Genomic DNA, 19,742 nt, shown 5'->3' with positions numbered 1-19,742 from the left:
GCTCTACTCTAGACCTACTGAGTTAGAATCTGTAGTGTGATGAGATGCTTTCACCACAGGAGATTCAAGTGTACATTAAAGTTAAAGAAGCATTGGTCTAATCTAATTGCTAAGCTGTATCCAGTTAATAATCACATAGTCTAGTTCAGGAGTTGGCAAACCATGGCAGACTCTTCCAATCCAGCCCACTACCTTTTTTTGTAAGTAAAGTTTTATTGGAGCACAACCATGCTCATTTGTTTATGTATTGTCCATGGCTGCTTTCTTGCTACAGTGGTAGAACTGAGTAGTTGTAATAGTGACCATGTGGCCCTTGAAACCTAAAATGTTAATTCTCTGGCCCTTGACAGAAAATGTGCCCTGCCCTGTCCTAGCTGGTGATAGATCAGTTACCACCATGTGTTCATAAATTTGTTTTGAGATGAGTGCTTTTTTATGCCAAGCACTGTGCTTGATGCTGCGTTTGTTTGGGTGGAAAAATCTTGTTTATCCTTGTTTAAACCTTGCTTGGGGGGAATTTTTGTTGTGATTCACTAGCTTTCTAGCACTGAAGAGCAAAGTAATTCCTAAGAAGTTTTACTAAAAAGTTTCCTTTTTCTCTCTTGAACTTGTAGATTATAGGTTTTGTCTTTAGTCTTGATTTTCCTAAGAAGCAACTTGTTTGTTTCTATGAAAAGGGACCACAGGCATGTTTGTTCCTTGTTATTAGGGAGTTGTAGTTAGTTGTGTGAGCCACTCAGGCTTAAAAGACTGATCTTCCTTATTGTTTATCCATGAAGAATTCATCAGTTCTGTTATCCCCAGGTCTGTGGATACATAGGGTGGGGGTGGGAGGATAGAAGAATCATTTTCATTGAACATGTAATCAGGTTATGTTTCAGGAACTCTCAACATTGGTTACTTAGAAATGTATTCATGGAATTCTATCTTTATAAAGTGGACTAAACTCAATAGGTATTCCTAAAAACTTTATCTTTGAAGTTTAAAGTTTCGCTCTAAAGTGTTCTTAGTGTTTCTGAATTGACTGCCTAATTCATCAATTATTTTTGATACGCAGCATATTGATTTTTAAATATGAAATGACAGTAAACTGTATTTCTCAGTCTCTTTCTACAGTACACTTACAGCCTGTTTAGCCCTTTTTAACATTTAGGTGGATGATATTTTATTCTTGTTGCTAGTAAATACTCACTTTGCTTTACTTTTAATTTTGTATCTGTTGAACAACTTCCCAGTAGTTTGATTTATAAGTCTTAAGCTATGTTGATTGAATTTCTGTTATTTTCCTTTATTATCTTGGAGTCTAACCTCTATTAGAAAAGAGGAAGGAGTGGCCGTTACAAAAAAAATTCCTCTGATTATTTTGGGGGAATAAAGCACTAATCATTTTCTTGTCAAGGGATTTTTTGACATATTCTTCCCTATGAATTTGCTAGTTCGTCCTAGAAGAATGTCCACCAAAAAATAGGTAATCATGCAGACAGAATCTAGCAAAACTGAAAAGTGAATGTCCCTATAGGGAGTTCTTTGTGTCATTCTTTCTGAATGAGAAATCAATGGAGTTTGCATTGGAAGATACTGTTCCTTGTGGAAGTATCTTAGGCACCTGTAATTTCTCACTTGGGGGAATAAAAAATAAACCTAACATCTCTGGCTGTTGAGTAGCGAGTCTCTTGGGTGGCTTAATAGTCTAGATCAATCTGTTTAATAAATATCTCTGTTTTTACTTGTGTCACACAATTCTAAACCTGTTCTATTCAGATATTAGAATTATAAGTATGTACTACAAAGTGCCAAATAGTTTTTCAGAAATACAGAATAATTTCAAAAGTCTCTGTTACACCTCTTTTGGAAATGTCATGGTGATGTTAAGGGTTGTTAATATGAGAGTAGCTTTACTACAACAAGTCCAAATATTTTTGATTCTCTAAGGCATAGTTTGGGATTTAGATATGTTCATCTATATTCTTTGCCATGAACAGGACAAAAGTTGTTCAACTATATTAGAAAATCATCAGAATTATTGTCATTTAGATTATAAGTGAGTTTTAAAAAGGTACCTCAATATCTAGATCTATTTGTTTCTTTTTTCCCTACAATGCTGCCTTGATAATAAACTAGTCTCAGACATTAAAAGGCTGTGGAATTGCTTAAATAAACCTGTGCTTGTTAAATACTTAACAACCCCTAACCCTATATTATTAGGATAAGAAAGAATGTTATTTTTCTCATTGTTTCTGCTCCATTGATTGTGTCTCTTCAAACTCTCTGTTATCCCATTATTGTGTTTTGGTAACAGAAGCATCCTGTTTTATGAATTGTGTGTGCTGAATTAGCTTAAGAGGGCTTCACTGCGTGATGATGACTTGAGTCCTTTAATTGTGAAGGCAGTTTCTTTTGCCTTCATTATGAAAAGGGCAAATAAGGCAGTTTTCATAGCCTAAAGGTTTTTTATAAAGCTTTCCCTCTGTTGGAGTAAAGAATCAGGACAAAAGGAGTAGGCTGTTCTCAGGAATTTCTAGAAATAGCTTTTGAAAGTAAAATTAGGAGATAGCTCTCTGTTCCTCTGCAAAAGAACAAAGTCATTTTTACAGCACAGGAATTAGAAGGTAAGGCTCTGATTCTTCTGAGGTTTACTATTTTTTTTCTATTGGTTATAACAACAATAACTATATTTTTCAGTGTATAAAGTAGATGTATAGTTGTCTCCATATGGGCTTTACTGGTAACCTTGTGCTGTACATAGAGCAGGTGTTACTAGTATTATTTCCATTTTGCAGCTGGGGAAACAGTTTGAGGGAAATTAGTGACTTAACCATAGTCACACAGCTACCAAATCAGAGACCTGGATTTCTGACTTTAAAATGTGCTCTTCCCAGCATACCACACTGCATAAGGTCTTCTTTAATCTGTACTATTTAGTGTTTGTAAGATTCTTGTGGAAGAATAACATGGGAAATTGGTAAGATTCTTGTGGAAGATTGACATGGGAAAAGTATCATTCTTCCCCACCAACAAAGTATACATAATATAAACACTTAGGATGAGATTAATTCTTCAGTATTTTATAGACAGACTAAGCAGAACATTCTGAGTCATTCATACATAAATGTTCGTATGCTATATGTGGATGATTTCTAGGTATTATCCCTCATGATTGATTGATTGATTACATGTTTTGCCCCTACTATTCAATGGTAGATTTAGCATTGTAGGCTGGCAGGTTCCTTAGCACTTTTTAAATTCCTAATCTAAAAACCACTGCATACCCACTGATTTGCATTTTTAATAATTCAACTAATTTTCACAGAATTAAATTAATATTTATTTTAAGTTAAACTTGAATGTGCTTTACAAAGAATGGCAATAGACAGCTTTTTTTTTAATTTGAAAGGAAAAAATGTTATATCTGGAAGAATGGAAGCATTAAACTATACAAACTATAGTCTAACAAATTTAATTGAGTTATATGGAAAAAATTCTCACAGGAAAAGTTATTTCATCATTATAATTTTACATTTATTTATTAAAACTTTCCCATATATAAGAAATAGTGGTTTAAAATGGTGATATATGGGTAAATAAAATGTATATATTCCTTTTCCTTATTTTTCTAACATTAAATATGAATAATAGTTATTAAACAAATATGATGTCAAGGAACTAGCAGAAGAGATGAGACTGGAGGAATAGATAGAAGGCAGATCATGAAAAACCTTGAAAGCCATGTTAAGTGTTTTGTCCTTGTCTCTGAATAAGTAAATCGTTTTTTATTTTTATTATTTTCAATATTTAAAATTTAAAAAATTTAGTTATGAGTACATAATAGTTGTATATATTTATGGGATACATGTGATGTTTTGATATAGTCACACTGTGTAATGATCAAATCAGGATAACTGGGGTATCCATCACCTCAACCATTATCATTTATCTGTGTTTGGAACATTTCAGTTATACTCTCAAGTTATTTTGAAAATATAAAATAAATTATTGTTAACTGTTGTCACTCTATTGTTCTATCAAATGCTAGCCCTTATTTGCACTGTATTTTTGTACCCATTAATCATTTCTGCTGTATTCCCCAGCTCCTTGCCACCCTTTGCAGCCTCTGGTAACCATCATTCTACCCCTATATTCTTTTTTTTTTTTTTTTTAAACACTTCCACTTATGAGAACATGAAACATTTGTCTGTCTTTTCCTGGCTTATTTCACTTACCATAATGTCTTCTAGTTCCATCTATGTTGTTGCAAATGATAGGATTCCATTCTTTTTTATGGTTAAATAATATTCCATTGTGTGTATATACCACATTTTCTTTATTCATTCATCTGTTGGTGGACACTTAGGTTGCTTCCAAATCTTGGCTATTGTGAATAGTGCTGCAGTAAACATGGGAATGCAGATATCTCTTTGAAGTACTGATTTCCTTTCTTTTGGATGTATTTATATATTCAGCAGTGGGACTGCTGTATCATATGGCAGTTCTATTTTTAATTTTTTTAGAAAACTCCATAGTCTTCTCCATAGTGGCTGTACTAATTTACATTCCTACCAACAGTGTACGAGGGTTCCCCTTTCTCCACATTCTCACCAGTATTCATTATTGCCCGTCGTTTGGATAAAAACCATTTTAACTGTGGTGAGATAATATCTCATTGTAGTTTTAATTTGCATTTCTCTGATGATGTTGAGCATTTTTCATATACCTGCTAACCATTCATGTCTTCTATTGATAAATGTCTATTCAGATGTTTTGCCCATTTTTTGAGTGGATTGTTAGATTATTTCTTATTGAGTTGTTTGAGCTCCATTTTTATTCCAGTTATTAATTCCTTGTCAAATTTATAGTTTGCAAATATTTTCTCTTATTCTGTGGGTTGTCTCCTCGCTTTGTTGATTGTTTCCTTTGCTGTGTAGAAGCTTTTTAGTTTGATGTGTGATACTGTTTGTCCATTTTTGCTTTGATTGTCTGTACTTTGGTGGTATTACTCAAGAAATCTTTGTCCAGACTCATGTCCTAGAATGTTTCCCCAATGTTTTCTTGTAGTCGTTTCATCCTTTCAGGTGTTAGATTTAAGTCTTTAATCCATTTTGATTTGATTTTTATGTATGGTGAGAGATAGGGGTCAAGTTTCATTCTTCTGCATATGGTTACCCAGTTTTCCCAGACCCATTTATTGAAGACTGTCCTTTCCCAGGGTATGTTCTTGGCACCTTTGTCAAAAATGAGTTCACTGCAGATATGTGGATTTATTTCTGCATTCTCTATTCTGTTCTATTGGTCTATGTGTCTGTTTTTATGCCAATACCATGCTGTTTTGGTTACTATAGCTCTGTAGTATAACTTGGAGTCAGATAATGTGATTCCTTCAATTTTGTTGTTTTTTCTCAGGATGGTTTTCCTTATACTGGGTCTTTATGTTTCTGTATAAATTTTAGCATTATGTTTTCTGTTTCTGTGAAGAATGTAATTGTTATTTTGATAGTGATTACATTGAATCTATAGATTGCTTTAAGTAATGTGGACATTTTAACAATATTGATTCTTCCAATTTATGAACATGGGATATCTTTCAATTTGTTTTTTCTGGTTGTCCTCTTCATTTTCCTTCATCAGTGTTTCATAGTTTTCATTGTAGAGATCTCTCATTTCTTTGGTTAAGTTTATTCCTATGTATTTTATTTTATGTGTAGATATTGTAAATGGAATTCCTTTCTTGGTTTCTTTTTCAGATTGTCCACTGTTGGCATATAGAAATGCACTGATTTTTGAATGTTAATTTTGTATTCTGCGACTTTCCTGAGTTTAATGGTTCTAATTTTGTTTTGGTAGAGTCTTTAGGTTTTTCTAAATATAAGATCATATCATTTTGAAATAAAAATAATTTTACTTATTTTTTTCTTATTGGGATGCCCTTTCTTTCTTTTGCTTGATTGCTGTAGCTAGGATTTTCTGTACTATGTTGAATAATGGTGAATGTGGGTATTCTTGTCTTGTTCCATATCTTAATGGAAAAGCTTTCAGTTTTCCCCATTCAGTATTCTACTAGCTGTTGATCTGTCTTATATGGCTTTTACTGTGTTGAGGTATGTTCTTTCTATACCCAGTTTTTTTCTTTTGAGTTTTTTTTTTTTTATTATGAAGTGATGTTGAATTTTATTGAATTCTTTTTCAGCATCAGTTGAAATGATCATATGGTCTTTGACCTTCATTCTGATATAACATATTGCATTGATTGATTTGCATATATTGAACCATCCTTGCATCCCTGGGATGAATCCTACTTGATCATGAGAAACAATCTTTTTAATGTATTGTTGAATTTGTTGTGGTGGCATTTTGTTGACATTTTGCATCTATGTTTGTCAGAGATATTGGCCTGTAGTTCTCTTTTTTTATTGTATCTTTGTCTGGTTTTGGTATCAGGGTGATAATGGCCTCATAGAGTGAATTTGGAAGTATTCCCTCCTCTTCTATTTTTTGGAATAATTTCAGTAGGATATATTAGTTCTTCTTTAAATGTTTGGTAGAAATCAACAATGAAGCCATCAGATTATTGGCTTTTATTGATGGGAAACTTTGTTATAACTGCAATCTCACTACTTTTTATTGGCCGATTAAGGCTTTGGATTTCTTTTTGATTAAATCTTGGTAGGCCATATGTGTCTAAGAATTTATCTGTTTCTTCTCGGCTTTCCAATTTATTGTCTATAGTTGCTCATAATCTTCTCTAATGATCCTTTGAATTTTTGTGGTATTGTATTTTGTGAATGTTTTTTGTAATGTCCCCTTTTTCTTCTCTGATTTTATTTATTTGAATGTTCTCTCTTGTTTTCTTAGTCTGGCCAAAGGTTTGTTGATTTTACTCATCTTTTCAAGAAACCAACTTTTCGTTTCATTAATCTTTTTATTGCTTTTCAGTCTTTGTTTATTTCTGCTCTGATCTTTATTTCTTTTGTTCTACTAATTTTGGGTTTGATTTGCTCTTTTCTAGTTCTTTAAGATGTATTGTTAGGTGGTTTGTTTGAAGTTTTTCTACTTTATTGATGTAAGCACTTTATTGGTATCAACTTTCTTCTTAGTACTGCTTTTGCTGTATCTCATATGTTTTGGTATGTTTGTGTTCTTCATTTGTTTCAAGGAATTTTTAACTTTCCTTTTTAATTTCTTCATTGACTGGTCTTTCAGGAGCATGTTGTTTAATTTCCATATGTTTGTATAGTTTCCAAAATTCTTCTTGTTATTGATTTCTAGTTTTATTCCATTGTGGTCAGGAAAGATACTTGATATGATTTCCATTTTTATGAATTCTTTTAGACTTGTTTTGTGGTCTATCATATAGTCTGTCCTTGAGAATATTTCATTTGCTCCTCAGCACTTTAAAGATCTTATTGTATGGTCTTTTCATCTTAATTTTAAAAATGTTGGCCGGTCATGGTGGCTCATGCCTGTAATCCCAGCACTTTGGGAGGCTGACGTGGGTGGGTCAGCTGAGGTCGGGAGTTTGAGATCAGTCTGACTAACATGGTGAAACCCTGTCTCTACTAAATCCAAAAAAAAAAAAACCATTAGCTGGATGTGGTGGCACATGCCTGTAATCCCAGCTACTTGGGAGGCTGAGGCAGGAGAATTGCTTGAACCTGGGAGGCAGAGGTTGCAGTGAGCCGAGATTGCACCATTGAACTCCAGTCAGGCAACAAGAGTGAAACTCCATCTCAAAAAAAAGAAAGAAAGAAAGAAAGAAAATATTATTCTCAATTGTTCCTTTGCAGGTAGTCTGTATTTTTTCCCTTTAACTTTGAAGATTGTTGTTTTGTCTTTGGTGTTTAATGGTCATATTATAATGTATTTAGATATAAGCTTATTTGTATTACAAGTTAAGTTAGAGAATTAATGTCCTTTTTTTTTTTTTTTTTGAGACGTGGAGTCTCGCTCTGTCGCCCAGGCTGGAGTGCAGTGGCACGATCTCGGCTCACTGCAAGCTCCGCCTCCCGGGTTCACGCCATTCTCCTGCCTCAGCCTCTCCGAGTAGCTGGGACTACAGGCACCCGCCACCACGCCCGGCTAATTTTTTGTATTTTTAGTAGAGACGGGGTTTCACCGTGGTCTCGATCTCCTGACCTCGTGATCCGCCTGCCTCGGCCTCCCAAAGTGCTGGGATTACAAGCGTGAGCCACTGTGCCTGGCCGAGAATTAATGTCCTTTATTAATTTTGGAAATTCTTAGCCATTACTTTTTTGACTAGTGTTTTTTTTTCTATTCTTTAAAAAAATTTATTTTGAAATTACTTTAAACTTATGGAAAAGTTTAAAGCATATATATATATATAGAATGGAGTATTATTTGGCAATAAAAAGAAGTGAGCACTAACACATATTACAACATGGATGAACCTTGGAAAAGGTACGATAACTGATAGAAGCCAGACACCGAAGAGCACGTGTTATATTATTCTATTTATAGAAATGCCCAGAATAGGCAAATTTATAGAGACAGAAAGTAGATTTGTGGTTGCCTAGATTTGAGGAGCTTAGGGGGCAATCAAGAATGATGAATGATTATGAGTTTTTTTGGGAGGAGGTGATAAAAATGTTCTAAACTTGAATGTGATGGTTGTGTGACTTTGTAAGTATACCAAAAACCAGTGAATTGTATACTTTACTTGAGGAATTGTATGGTGTTTGAATTATGTATCAAAACAGCTGTTGTTAAAAGAGAAAATAGATAATTATTTCATGTTTTTTTACCCTTCTTTCCCTAATATTAACATCTTGCTTATAGAACTATAGTACAGTTATTAAAACTAAGAAATTAATATTGGTGCAGTGCTGTTAACTGAATTATGGACATGTGTGTTTAAAATGTCCTTTTTCTGTTCCAGGATCCCATATTGCATTTAGTTGTCACGTTTCTGTATTAGCCCATTTTCATACTGCTGACAAAAACATACCCAAGACTGGGCAATTTACAAAAGAAAGAGGTTTAATTGGACTTACAGTTCCACGTGGCTGGGGAAACCTTACAATCATGGCCTTTTCTTCTGCCCTAGGAGACTTTAATTGTTTGAGAATAGTGCAAAGCTCTCTTATTAGTTCCTCAGTCTCTTGGCCTTTGTCCCTATTATGCACTGTTTTCTTTGTTTGTTTTGTTTTGTTTTTGTTGTTATTTTTGAGACAGAGTCTCACTCTGTAGCCCAGGCTGGAGTGCAGAGGCGCTATCTCGGCCCTCTGCAACCTCTGCCTCCTGGTTTCAAGTGATTTTTGTGCCCCAGCCTCCCCAGTGGCTGGGGCATATGCCTCCACGCCCGGCTAATTTTTGTATTTTTAGCAGAGACAGGGTTTCACTGTGTTGGCCAGGCTGGTCTCGAACTCCTGACCTTAAGTGATCCACCCGCCTCGGCCTCCCAAAGTGTTGGGATTACAGGTGTGAGCCACCACGCCAGGCCCAAATGAATCTTTTAAGAATAGCTTTTAATTTTTTTGTATTTCATAACTTGAAATCTCTAAAGCCTGCCTTTTCTTTTAGATTTGGTTCCAACTGCTTTGATATTCTAAGTATTCTGTGATCTACCAGCCTTTCCCCACCAATATTCATGCTTTTTATGCCTATAACATGTTGTTTTGTGTTTGACTTTTGCTTTCCATTTTCTTGTGGCATGGCTGTGTGATTTCTGTTCATTCTTTCTTCAAATCTCTTCTCAAGTCTTATCATCTCTTCATACCCTCCCTGATGACTCCCACCCATTGACTTATCCTCCTCCGTAGATTCCTCTTGAAACTCTTTTCTGTTGAAATAGTTTAAAGTCATATCATGTACCTTTTTGTTTCCAATAATTTAGAATGATGTATCTTTTTCTTCCTTTACAATAAGGTCTCAAGTTTTTGAAGAATTAGATCATCTTTATATTTTATTGTTTCTCTGAGTACTGTGTGCCACTCTGGGTATGCAGTTGTGCTGAATTGATAGCTTTTAGAGAATTGGTTTGGGTTTTATTTCAAATGCTGATGATTTATAATATCAGAGTTACTTCTTTGTGTAAATGTGCCTACTGTCATACCTGGTCTACAATACTGCCCTTAGGAAAGGTTAGTTGAACCCAAATCATGTAGGGGATCCCAAATCAAAGACCATTTATTATTCCACTGTTTCACGGGAAGTATAAAGTAAGAGCAAATGCACTGAATCCAAGTTTTCTCAGAAATACTCTGTCTACTGTCTTTCCTTTGAGCCTCTTCTTAATCTTTCTCCTCAAGTATATATTACTCGTTTATCTTTGACATTTTTTCATTTACTACCTTATGTAGTTTTTCTAAATAATTTATATTTGTAGATAGAGATAAATTGTATGTGTTAATTACAGCTTAAAAGAAGAGACTAGAATATTTTAGAAAGATTAATTCTTGTTAAAGCCTATCTAATTGATCTGTGTTTACATTCTTCCTATCTGAGTCTTAACATTTTCATAAAACATCTATCAGTGAAAAAATCATCAGTGTTAGCTGGAATTGAACTTAAGAAGATATTTGACTATCCATAAAACCAGATATTGAAATGAATGAAGAACACTTGGTTTAAGAAAATTGGGTCAAGTTAGAAATGATATAACGTTTTTGCTGGGCTTTAGATTTATTTTATCATTAATGACCTCTTAAAAAACCGGAATTGACTTTTAAGATGTCTTAAATTATTGTGTTAAATACTATAGTTATTCTCCTACCTCTTAAAAGCTTGTAAGGTGATTTGAGAGTGTTTGATTTATATATATTAATACTCCAATTTTCTGAGTGGTGATATTGTTTCAACAGGGCTGAAAAACTAAAAAATGTGGATACCTGGCTTTAGAAATGGGCTAGCATTATCTTACCTGCTTTATTTCAGGGGCTGATTCTTCAACGATGTATATAGCTAGATAATCTGGAGTTAATTTTGCGTGTGTCAGTGAGAGTGAGAGCTTGTGTGCTTAGGAGAGAGTTATTTACTTGGTTAACTAAAAACAAAGTAGTAAAAAAGCAATTGTGTGAGGCAGGCACAACTTCAACAGTTTACATTGGTTTAAGTTATTTCATTTGAGGGGTGGTACCTTATTAAATCCTATCTTCTAGGCATAGTCTTATTTGTTTCTTAAGTTTCCTTATAATAAAATATAGTACTCTTAATTAATGGCTTTATATAGGTTGGAGTCTTGTTAGGTGTTGACCTTTTTTATTTGCTTCACAGGTTGTTTGCATTCGCTCCACTTGGAATGCTCTCTCTCCAAAGCTGAGTTGTGACACAAGACCTCTCATTCTGAAGACACTGAGTGAACTATTTTCTCTAGTTCCTTCCTTAACAGTCAATACAACTGAATATGAGGTATGCATTTGGAGCTCAGCACATTGCCTGCTTCTTCATTGGAAAGATGTGTGTTATAGTAACTTTTGGAATAAATATTCCTAATCTTTTGTTGTTGTTGTTGTTAAAGATGTGTGTTATAAAAACTTTTGGAATAAATGTTCCTAATATTTTGTTGTTGTTGTTGTTGTTGTTGTTCTGAGACCATGTTGATATGTTTATGGACTCTGAGGAGTAGAAGGATAGCTCCTCATCAATCTTATGTCTAAAACTTATTTACGTAAAGGATACCAATTTTAATTATGAGAGTATTGTCAAGATTTTAAAGTCAATATCGTAAAACTAGTGTTTCCAAAATAATAGAATTCATAAAGCCAACCATTAAAAATCATTTTGTTAATGTTTTAAGTTCTAAAAAATAAGCCACAAAGACATTAATAAAGGCAGGACAGACTCTCCAAACTTTGTGAATTACTCAGTGTTTGTCATTGTAATGAGTTGAAATACTTGGTGGAAGATTATTTTTCATAAGATTCATATATTACTGCTTAATATTTCCGTCATTATCTCTTCTTTGAGTGAAATGCATGAGAGGGTAGTGAATTACATTTATGCCTCTACATTTGTAAGCCATGTTTTTTTTTTTTTCGTGCTCACCATTTTTCCTTTTCCTTCAAAGAACAGCAGTTGATTTTCACTTGTAGTCTTGGTAAACTTCTAGTTTGATTTAGTCCTTCACAGACTTTGATAAACTGCCACTTCAGCCATCAGATTCCAATAATAGTCCCTTATATGTTTTAGATCATCTGACTGAGACAGGCTTAGAAGATACTTCAACTCATTCTAAATGCTGCACAATGAATAAAATCAAATTTATCCTTATTGGGCTATACAATACCTATCACAGTACCTGGTGCATAATCTATATGTAGTAAGTAGTTGTTGAATGAATGATTGAATCAATACAGGATATTTTAGTTTATTCTTACATGTAGCCTTTTTTTTAGGGTCTTGAAAAAAGAATAAATTTGTGACTGTGAGTATACAGTTCACAAACATTCTTTCTTATGGCTGCAGTTCACAGGCACTTGCTCTTATATTGTCAGAGAGTCCACAGGGCTACTGATAATGAGCTAAGACTAAAAGCCAATGTAAGGCCATATTGGGTATATTTACTTTCTGTCTTCAGAGGCTAAAATCATATACCTTTTGTATTGCTTGTACCTTGAGTTAATCAGATTTTATTACAGGTTAATTTATGAATTGGCTTGTGTGTTGGTTTTTTGTGTTGGCTTATCCATGGTTGTGAATTATCTTTTGGACCAGATTTTTTTTTTTCTTCCAGATTTTACATTCTTTTCCTCTGGTGTCTTATATTAGGGTTCCTCTGTTGTTCAGACAGACTGCTTTGGGGCCATTCTCTCCATCTCTTCCTGCCCAGTTAGGGGGGGTCTCTTCAGTGAACATAGTCCCCTTAAAAGCAGAAGTGAAGAAATGTAGAAGGGAGAGTCCCTCCTTCCTCCTTCCACTTTTATCTGTGTGTGTTTAGATAATTGGTTTTTTAACTACTTAGAATTTGTTTGGATGTGAGCCAAAGTTGAATTTAATTTTTCCCAAAGTACTTCTTAAGTCATTTCTATCCCTAGTAACTTCATTACCTTAAGTTTCCCTAAAATGTAGTCCAACCTGTTTACACCAAGTCCATAAAGCATTCTGGAATCTGGCCTCATTAGTGGTCTGTATCCTGCACTCCAATAAAACTAAACCACTTACAGTGTCCTTATCTTCCTCCAAACTTTTCTGTTTCTTTTCTTTGTTCATATTATTCCCTCTATCTAAAATTACTTTCTTTTCCATCTTTAATTTAAAAATATATTTTAGGAAGAAAAGGATTGTTTTAACTCATCCCATCCTTTGAGAGTTTGTCTGCAAGCTGGAGTCTTTTGTTCCCAAAGTTCTTTATACTGTTCTAAGAACATTTATTCTATTTTATACTACAGGTATATGTATGCATATATTATTTTCCCCATTGAACCATAGGCTTATTGAAAATAGAGTCCATGATTTAATTATGGTGTATTTTCTGAATTGCTTTGCACAGTGCTTGCTTCACTTATTCGTTGAGTCAGAATATATTTATTAAAACTGCACTAGGTCTTAGAGATACTAATAAATATAGTCAACCCTATTTTTGAGTACCTATTCAATCCCCAGCACTCTTACTAGTTTATACCAATTAGTTCTAATCTCTGATAGGAAGGTATCATTTTTTATTGTATAGTTACAGAAACTAAAGCTTTGAGAGGCCTATTTATTTGTCAAATATTTATTGAGTATCTGCTACATTCTAGGCAAGTAACTTGACCAAGACTGTAGTTAAAAAGCTAAGTGAAAGCTGATGTCTGAACCCAGGACTTTCTAGTTTCATATCCTTTGTTTTCACATTATACCATGTTATCAGTCCCTGCCTTCTAGAAGCTCAAAGGTAGGTAAAGGAGATAGGTATGAGTGATGATAATTATAATAACATTTGATGAGCACAGTTAATTAAAGGGCAGTGAGAGTGTGGTAGAGAAAATGACAAACATTCTTAGCAAGAATCCAAGGAAATTATTTGTGCTATTGGACTTGGAACTGGAAGAACTAATATACTGTTGCTTCCCATTGATGTTTGGGGACTAGACTATGCAAAGGCAAGGAGGTATAGAGGAACCTAATATGATTTAGAAGGGCAACTGTGTGGGCTCTGTGGTTTAGGTCTTTGAAATGAAAAGAACACAGTCACTGCCTTAAGTATTGTACAACCTCGTAGCGAGTTAGTCATGCTAGATGCTGAGGTGTACCATGTGCCGTATGGCCACTTGGAGAAAGGAAAACTCTCTTCTGGGTCGGCTAGAACAGTGGCATGAAAGACTGACATTTCTGTGAGTACTTGAAGGGACAAAGAGTAAGAAATGGTTAGGTTTCCAAACACCGCATGTTCTCTAGTTAATGGGTGCAGCACACCAACATGGCACATGTATACATATGTAACAAACCTGCACATTGTGCACATGTACCCTAAAACTTAAAAGTATAATAAAAAAAATGGTTAGGTTTCTAAATTTCATTATCTTAAAATCTTAATGTGTTTAAAATATCCATGTGCCTAGAAGATGAGTTTGTTTCTGAATATTTACATTTTATGAATGATGGGTAAATACACATTAAGTGAATTTCTGGTGGTGTTACTTTAAAAATGACTTAATTTTCATTATTTGCTACTTTGGATTGTTTATTCTGTTTTAGCTTGGTCTTAACAATTTATTCTTTTGTTTAACTTTTCAGAATTTTAAAGTTCAAGTCCTCAGCTTCCTCTGGACTCATACTCAAAACAAGGTACTATCACAAGGCTTGTCAGTGAATCAGAACAAAGCTAAGGAAATAATTTTGACATTTGTAAAATAAGACTCTTAGGATAAAAACTACAACTGCCTTGAAATAATGGGTTCCCAATTTTTTAAAAAAGTGTGATTATTCATAAGTTTTGGTTTTAAAAATTATGCTCAATTTATGCCCATTAATAAATTTTTACCATAAAGTGCACTTAATACTTGGTGAATCTGACAGATGGGAAGAGTAACTGTTGATATTATCTTATATTTTTATATGGTCTTTCCCCTTTCCTGCTTTGCCCGTTCCCCACCAACAAGCATAACAAACAAACAAAAAGTCCAGTCCATTTTTTAGATGTTGTTTCCAATCAAGAATTATATACAGAGACTGCTGGTGATGTTATACCTAACTCATGGATAAGTTAGCTTAGATTCCAAAAGGCTAACTTGCCCTATTAATAGGTGGAGAATCAGAATCCAAACCTAGGCCTATCAGACAGTAACTCCTTATTCTCCTTCTGCTAAATCATACTACTTCATGGAGACTTGAGCAATTATGAGTTACTTTATATTTAATGTTCAAACTAGGATAAAAATTTAGTATTTTTGATCTCCTTGCTCATTTTTAATTGGGCATATTCTTCAGAAAAATGTTTAATGCTGATAATTTTTTCCAGTTGTTCTTACTTCCCTTCACAGACCCTTTCACTTTTTTTTTGCAATATTTTCTGTTGAAACGAGGATTAAATTTCTCGATCTCTCTTTTGAAATTGCTAGTAAATATCCTTTTAGCTAGGCAAAGCTTTAATACCATTTTCAAAGCACTGACTGTGGAACTTTGGGATTGGTGAGGGAAAGTTTCTTTCCCCCTCCAGATTTGATGTTTAATGTATGTTGTGTTTTTTTGTTTGCTTGCTTTTTTTTTTTTTTTTTTTTTTTTTTTTTTTTTTTTTACCCTATCCAGGACCCAATTGTAGCAAATGCTGCATATAGATCCCTGGCCAACTTTAGTGCGGGAGAACACACCATTCTTCATCTCCCTGAAAAGGTAGGCATATCTGCTTTCTCACTGGTATTTCTTAATTTGCTAGGGTTTACAACTTTTTCTCTCTCATCTTAGGAGATCCTTACCTGATGAATATATATGTAAGCCTAGATTTGTTGTCTATGCAAGATAAAAATTCATACCCATTATTTGTTTATCTGTAAAAGACTGTAGAGGTTTGAAGCAGATGGAAGACACCTGTGATGCAAATGAAATCTTCTTAAGGTGACTGGGTATATGGCTTGCTCCAGATCTGAGTCACTCATAGGAATTACTTTGCCTAACTAGTATGCCATCCTGGACTTTAATCCAAGCATGGCCTTCATAGACTAAGATTTTATACCACCTGTGCAGCCAAAGATCTCTATTTGTGATAAAGAATGGGATGCCATATGAAAAAATCTGCTTTTTTTTAGTATCTATGAAATGTTATATAGGTTAGCTCCAGAAAACTGGATGAAGAAAGTATCACTCTCTTTTAAGGGTTAACACATAGTGGGATATTATCTTAGTTTTTAGACTAAACTAAAAACGTATAACCTTTTCTAGTATCTGCCTATTATAATCAGCTTTAAATTAGTAGATCCTATTAAGGGGTTAAATATCTGATTTCTTATTTAGTGCCACTATGAATTCAAGTGCATACAGATGTTTATTGAATGCCTCTGAAGTGTCAAGCAGACATTGTGTTAGATGAAGTTACGTGTAACATTACTCAGAATCTGTCTTTGAGGTTACGTGGCAAGAAGGTTTGTTGTGAATTCCTTGGGATCCTCAGGCATTAAAATGGGTTTGGCTTTTTCTTCTGGAATGCGTTTATACTGAGATTAGATGCCAGTAGGAACCAGGCAAGCTTCTGTTTACTGAATTGAATTGGAGCCACAGTATAAAAAGGATTGAAAATAGGCTCTTGTAAAACCAATTCCTAAGGCAGGCAGGATTTCCTGTGTCATTGAGGACTCACAAGGATAGATTGACCGCTTGTCATGCAGTGATCACAAATGGGAAAACTTAAGTAAAGATGTGTTATGACTCATACAATTAAAAAAGATGGGACTTAAGACTGCATTATGGTGACTAGCAATACCCATTGTTGCTTTAAAACAGGAAAGAAAAAGTAAAAAAGCTGCATGTAAATTTCATGTGCAAACACCTGCCAATAGATTAGCTACAGCATCTGGAGAGGTACCTTTTATTCTTGTTTTTTAATAGGCAATTATTCATTTAAGTCACAGCATAAAAATTACCCTTATTTTTACCTTTTGTTCCTAAAATATTCCAGCTGGAGTAATAGCTTTTATTAAATAACTCCAGCATACTCTTGACATTTAGTCTATACTTTTTAAAATATTGACATGTTTATATTTTTTTTCTGATTTCGGATATATATTCAATTTCCAATTATGTTTGCAAGAGTTTATAAGTGCTATACTCAGCCAAATGTTAGCTACTTCGTTAATCTAACTCTTCTAAACTCTTTGATCCCTGAATAGCCATAAATAGCTCTTTATGTCTTCCAACATAAATGGTAAATGTACTTAGAGTTGGGGTTTTCTATATATGTTCGGGTTTTCAGCATCAGAGTGGAAAGAGCTATAAAGGAAGGCTATAAGGCTTATCCTTTTGTAGCTATGCTTTTCAGCTTTTTTTTTTTCTTGCCCTAATCCCCTTCTGGGATATGACCCACTCCAAAAAGTAACAATAGCTCACTGCAGTGAATATTCTGAACTGAGGTTGAGATGAGGGGTATAAGTGGTTTGAAAGAGTCTTCCTCACTCTGACCCCAGCTTCTGATACCGAAGACCTATCTCTTTATGGAGAATCATTACTTCTAAGACCACACCATGCATTCTTCTTCTTTTCATTGATTGCTACATTTCAGTGTGGCTGTTCGAACACCTAAAGACTAAAAGTCCAGAAAGTGTTCAATGTGTTCATATCCCAAATAAGTTCCCAAAGGCTAAGGATACAGCCTGGTCGGTGCTTCACCTTAGTTTTGTAGATGTGACACTATAAAACAGTGATGTGAAACTGCAGCTCATTTTTCTATAAAAATGTATTTTCAAATGTTTTGGAAGTTCCTGTCAAGTGGGACTTCTGTAATGTAAAAACTAAGATTCTTCTTTGTTGACAGACATTACTCTGCACTAAGGGCAATTGGTTTACACAGAAGACTTAAGTTTACCTATTTTTCCAGTGAAAGTGTGTCCATATTCTCTCTTCTTACCTATGGAAACCTGTGGAATAAACTTTTGAGCCTATTGTGAATTTCAAGTAGAGCTAAAAAATATATATAAGGTATTCTTACAAATGTGACTACTTTGTGAATTGTAATTCAGCTGCTTTTTAAAGTACTGATTTTCTTTAAATTTACTTAAGAAATATTTCTTGTTGATTGCTGAACATCAATTTATGTTGTATAACTTGTTGAACGTTACTAGACTGGTAGAACAAAAAGAGAGGATTGGCAGATATCAGAACAAAGATTTAGGGTTGAATGAAACAGTACATTTAAGGTAATGTACTGGATAGATGGTAGAGCTGAATGAGATACAATAATATGAGTTAAGAATTTGAATACCATGTTGATGAACTCATCTTTCTTGTCATTCGTTATTAAGAATTTCTGTGGGATTAGAGGTGATGGTCATGTAATACTTGCATTGGTTTAATAATAATTTATTTGGTATATACTAAGTGCTAGGTCCTATCTGAAGAGCTGAGGATGTTGACTGAATGCATATATTTTGTTGGTTTGTAAAAGGATCTCTGTTAATCACTTAAAGCACACAGATCTAAAATTGGTTCCAAAATTTCAGGGGACTTTCTTGAGGACATGTTGATTCTCATGTTGAAAGATAGATAGGAATGATTTTTCCTTTTTAGCTTTTATTTTTTCTGTTTTTATAAAAGCTAGTTACACTTCCCCTGTCTTCTTTAGCACACCTCCCCCCCCAAAAAAAAACAAACAAAAAAACTATAGAGAAGTTTCCTTGTTAAAAGAATCAGTAATGGATAAACATTTAGGTAGAAGATACTTTTCTCTCTGACTTGATTTCATTAAAAAAATTCACCTATTTAAAAATTAAACTTGTTTTCTTGATTTCTAGGGTTAATTTTAGAAATAATATAAAAGAACTGATTATGCATTCAGGGTTGGTATAAATATGGTGTAACCCGTTTGGCTTTGATTTAAAGTGAATGTCACTGCATTCATCAGAAGCTGTTTCTCTTTTTAACTGAATAATTTATGCAGATACTTGACGTGTTCCAAATAAAATTCTCTGTTTATGCACAAACTCTTGGATTTCCATAGGTTACAGACACAGAAAGTTGATTGAAAGGTTATCCGGCTCAGAACCCACAGTGAGGCATTTTGTGGGATACGCTTTCCAGTACAGATGGTCCCCAACTACGATGGTTGGACTTAACGATTTTTCAACTTTATGATGGTGCAAAAGTGATACATATTAGGTGGAAATGGTACTTCGAATTTTGGATTTTGATCTTTTCTCAGGCTAGGCTAAGATATGTGGTAAATCACTCTCTTGTGATGCTGGGCAACAGCATCAGATCGCAGCTCCCAATCACACTGAATCACAAGGGTAAACAACTGATATTCTATAGTGTTCTGTGTTACCAGATGGTTCTGCCCATCTGTAGGCTAATATAAGTGTTCTGAGCACACTTAAGGTATGTTAGGGTAAGCTATGATGTTTGGTAGGTTAAGTGTGTTAAATGTATTTTTGTTTTCTGACATTTTCAACCTACAATGGGTTTATTGGGACATAACCCCCATCATGAATCAAGGAGTATCTATATTCAATTTGAAGCAGGTTTTAAAAGTAAATTATTAGCTGAGTGTGGTGGCTTACACCTGTAATGCCAGCAGTTTGGGAGGCCAAGGCAGGCAGATCACTAGAGGTCAGGAGTTTGAGACCAGCCTGGCCAACAAGGTGAAACCCCGTCTCTATTAAAAATACAAA

General features: G+C 34.3%; 1 protein-coding gene across 16 annotated transcripts in view; it reads left to right on the top strand.

The window, feature by feature from the left end:
* Positions 1–19,742, top strand: part of FOCAD (focadhesin) — a 322,164-nt gene that overhangs the window by 173,785 nt on the left and 128,637 nt on the right. For all 16 annotated transcript variants that reach the window (XM_055294111.2, XM_055294104.2, XM_063609849.1 and 13 more), the window contains 3 exons: positions 11,224–11,358; positions 14,665–14,715; positions 15,676–15,759. In XM_055294111.2, coding sequence (XP_055150086.1) covers positions 11,224–11,358; positions 14,665–14,715; positions 15,676–15,759 — 270 coding nt within the window. The remainder of the gene's footprint in view (positions 1–11,223; positions 11,359–14,664; positions 14,716–15,675; positions 15,760–19,742) is intronic.

Source organism: Symphalangus syndactylus, chromosome 9, assembly GCF_028878055.3.
Source record: "Symphalangus syndactylus isolate Jambi chromosome 9, NHGRI_mSymSyn1-v2.1_pri, whole genome shotgun sequence".
Lineage (NCBI taxonomy): Eukaryota > Metazoa > Chordata > Mammalia > Primates > Hylobatidae > Symphalangus > Symphalangus syndactylus.
Note: the sequence above shows the minus strand (reverse complement) of the source record. Positions and strands in the feature narration are given on the sequence as shown.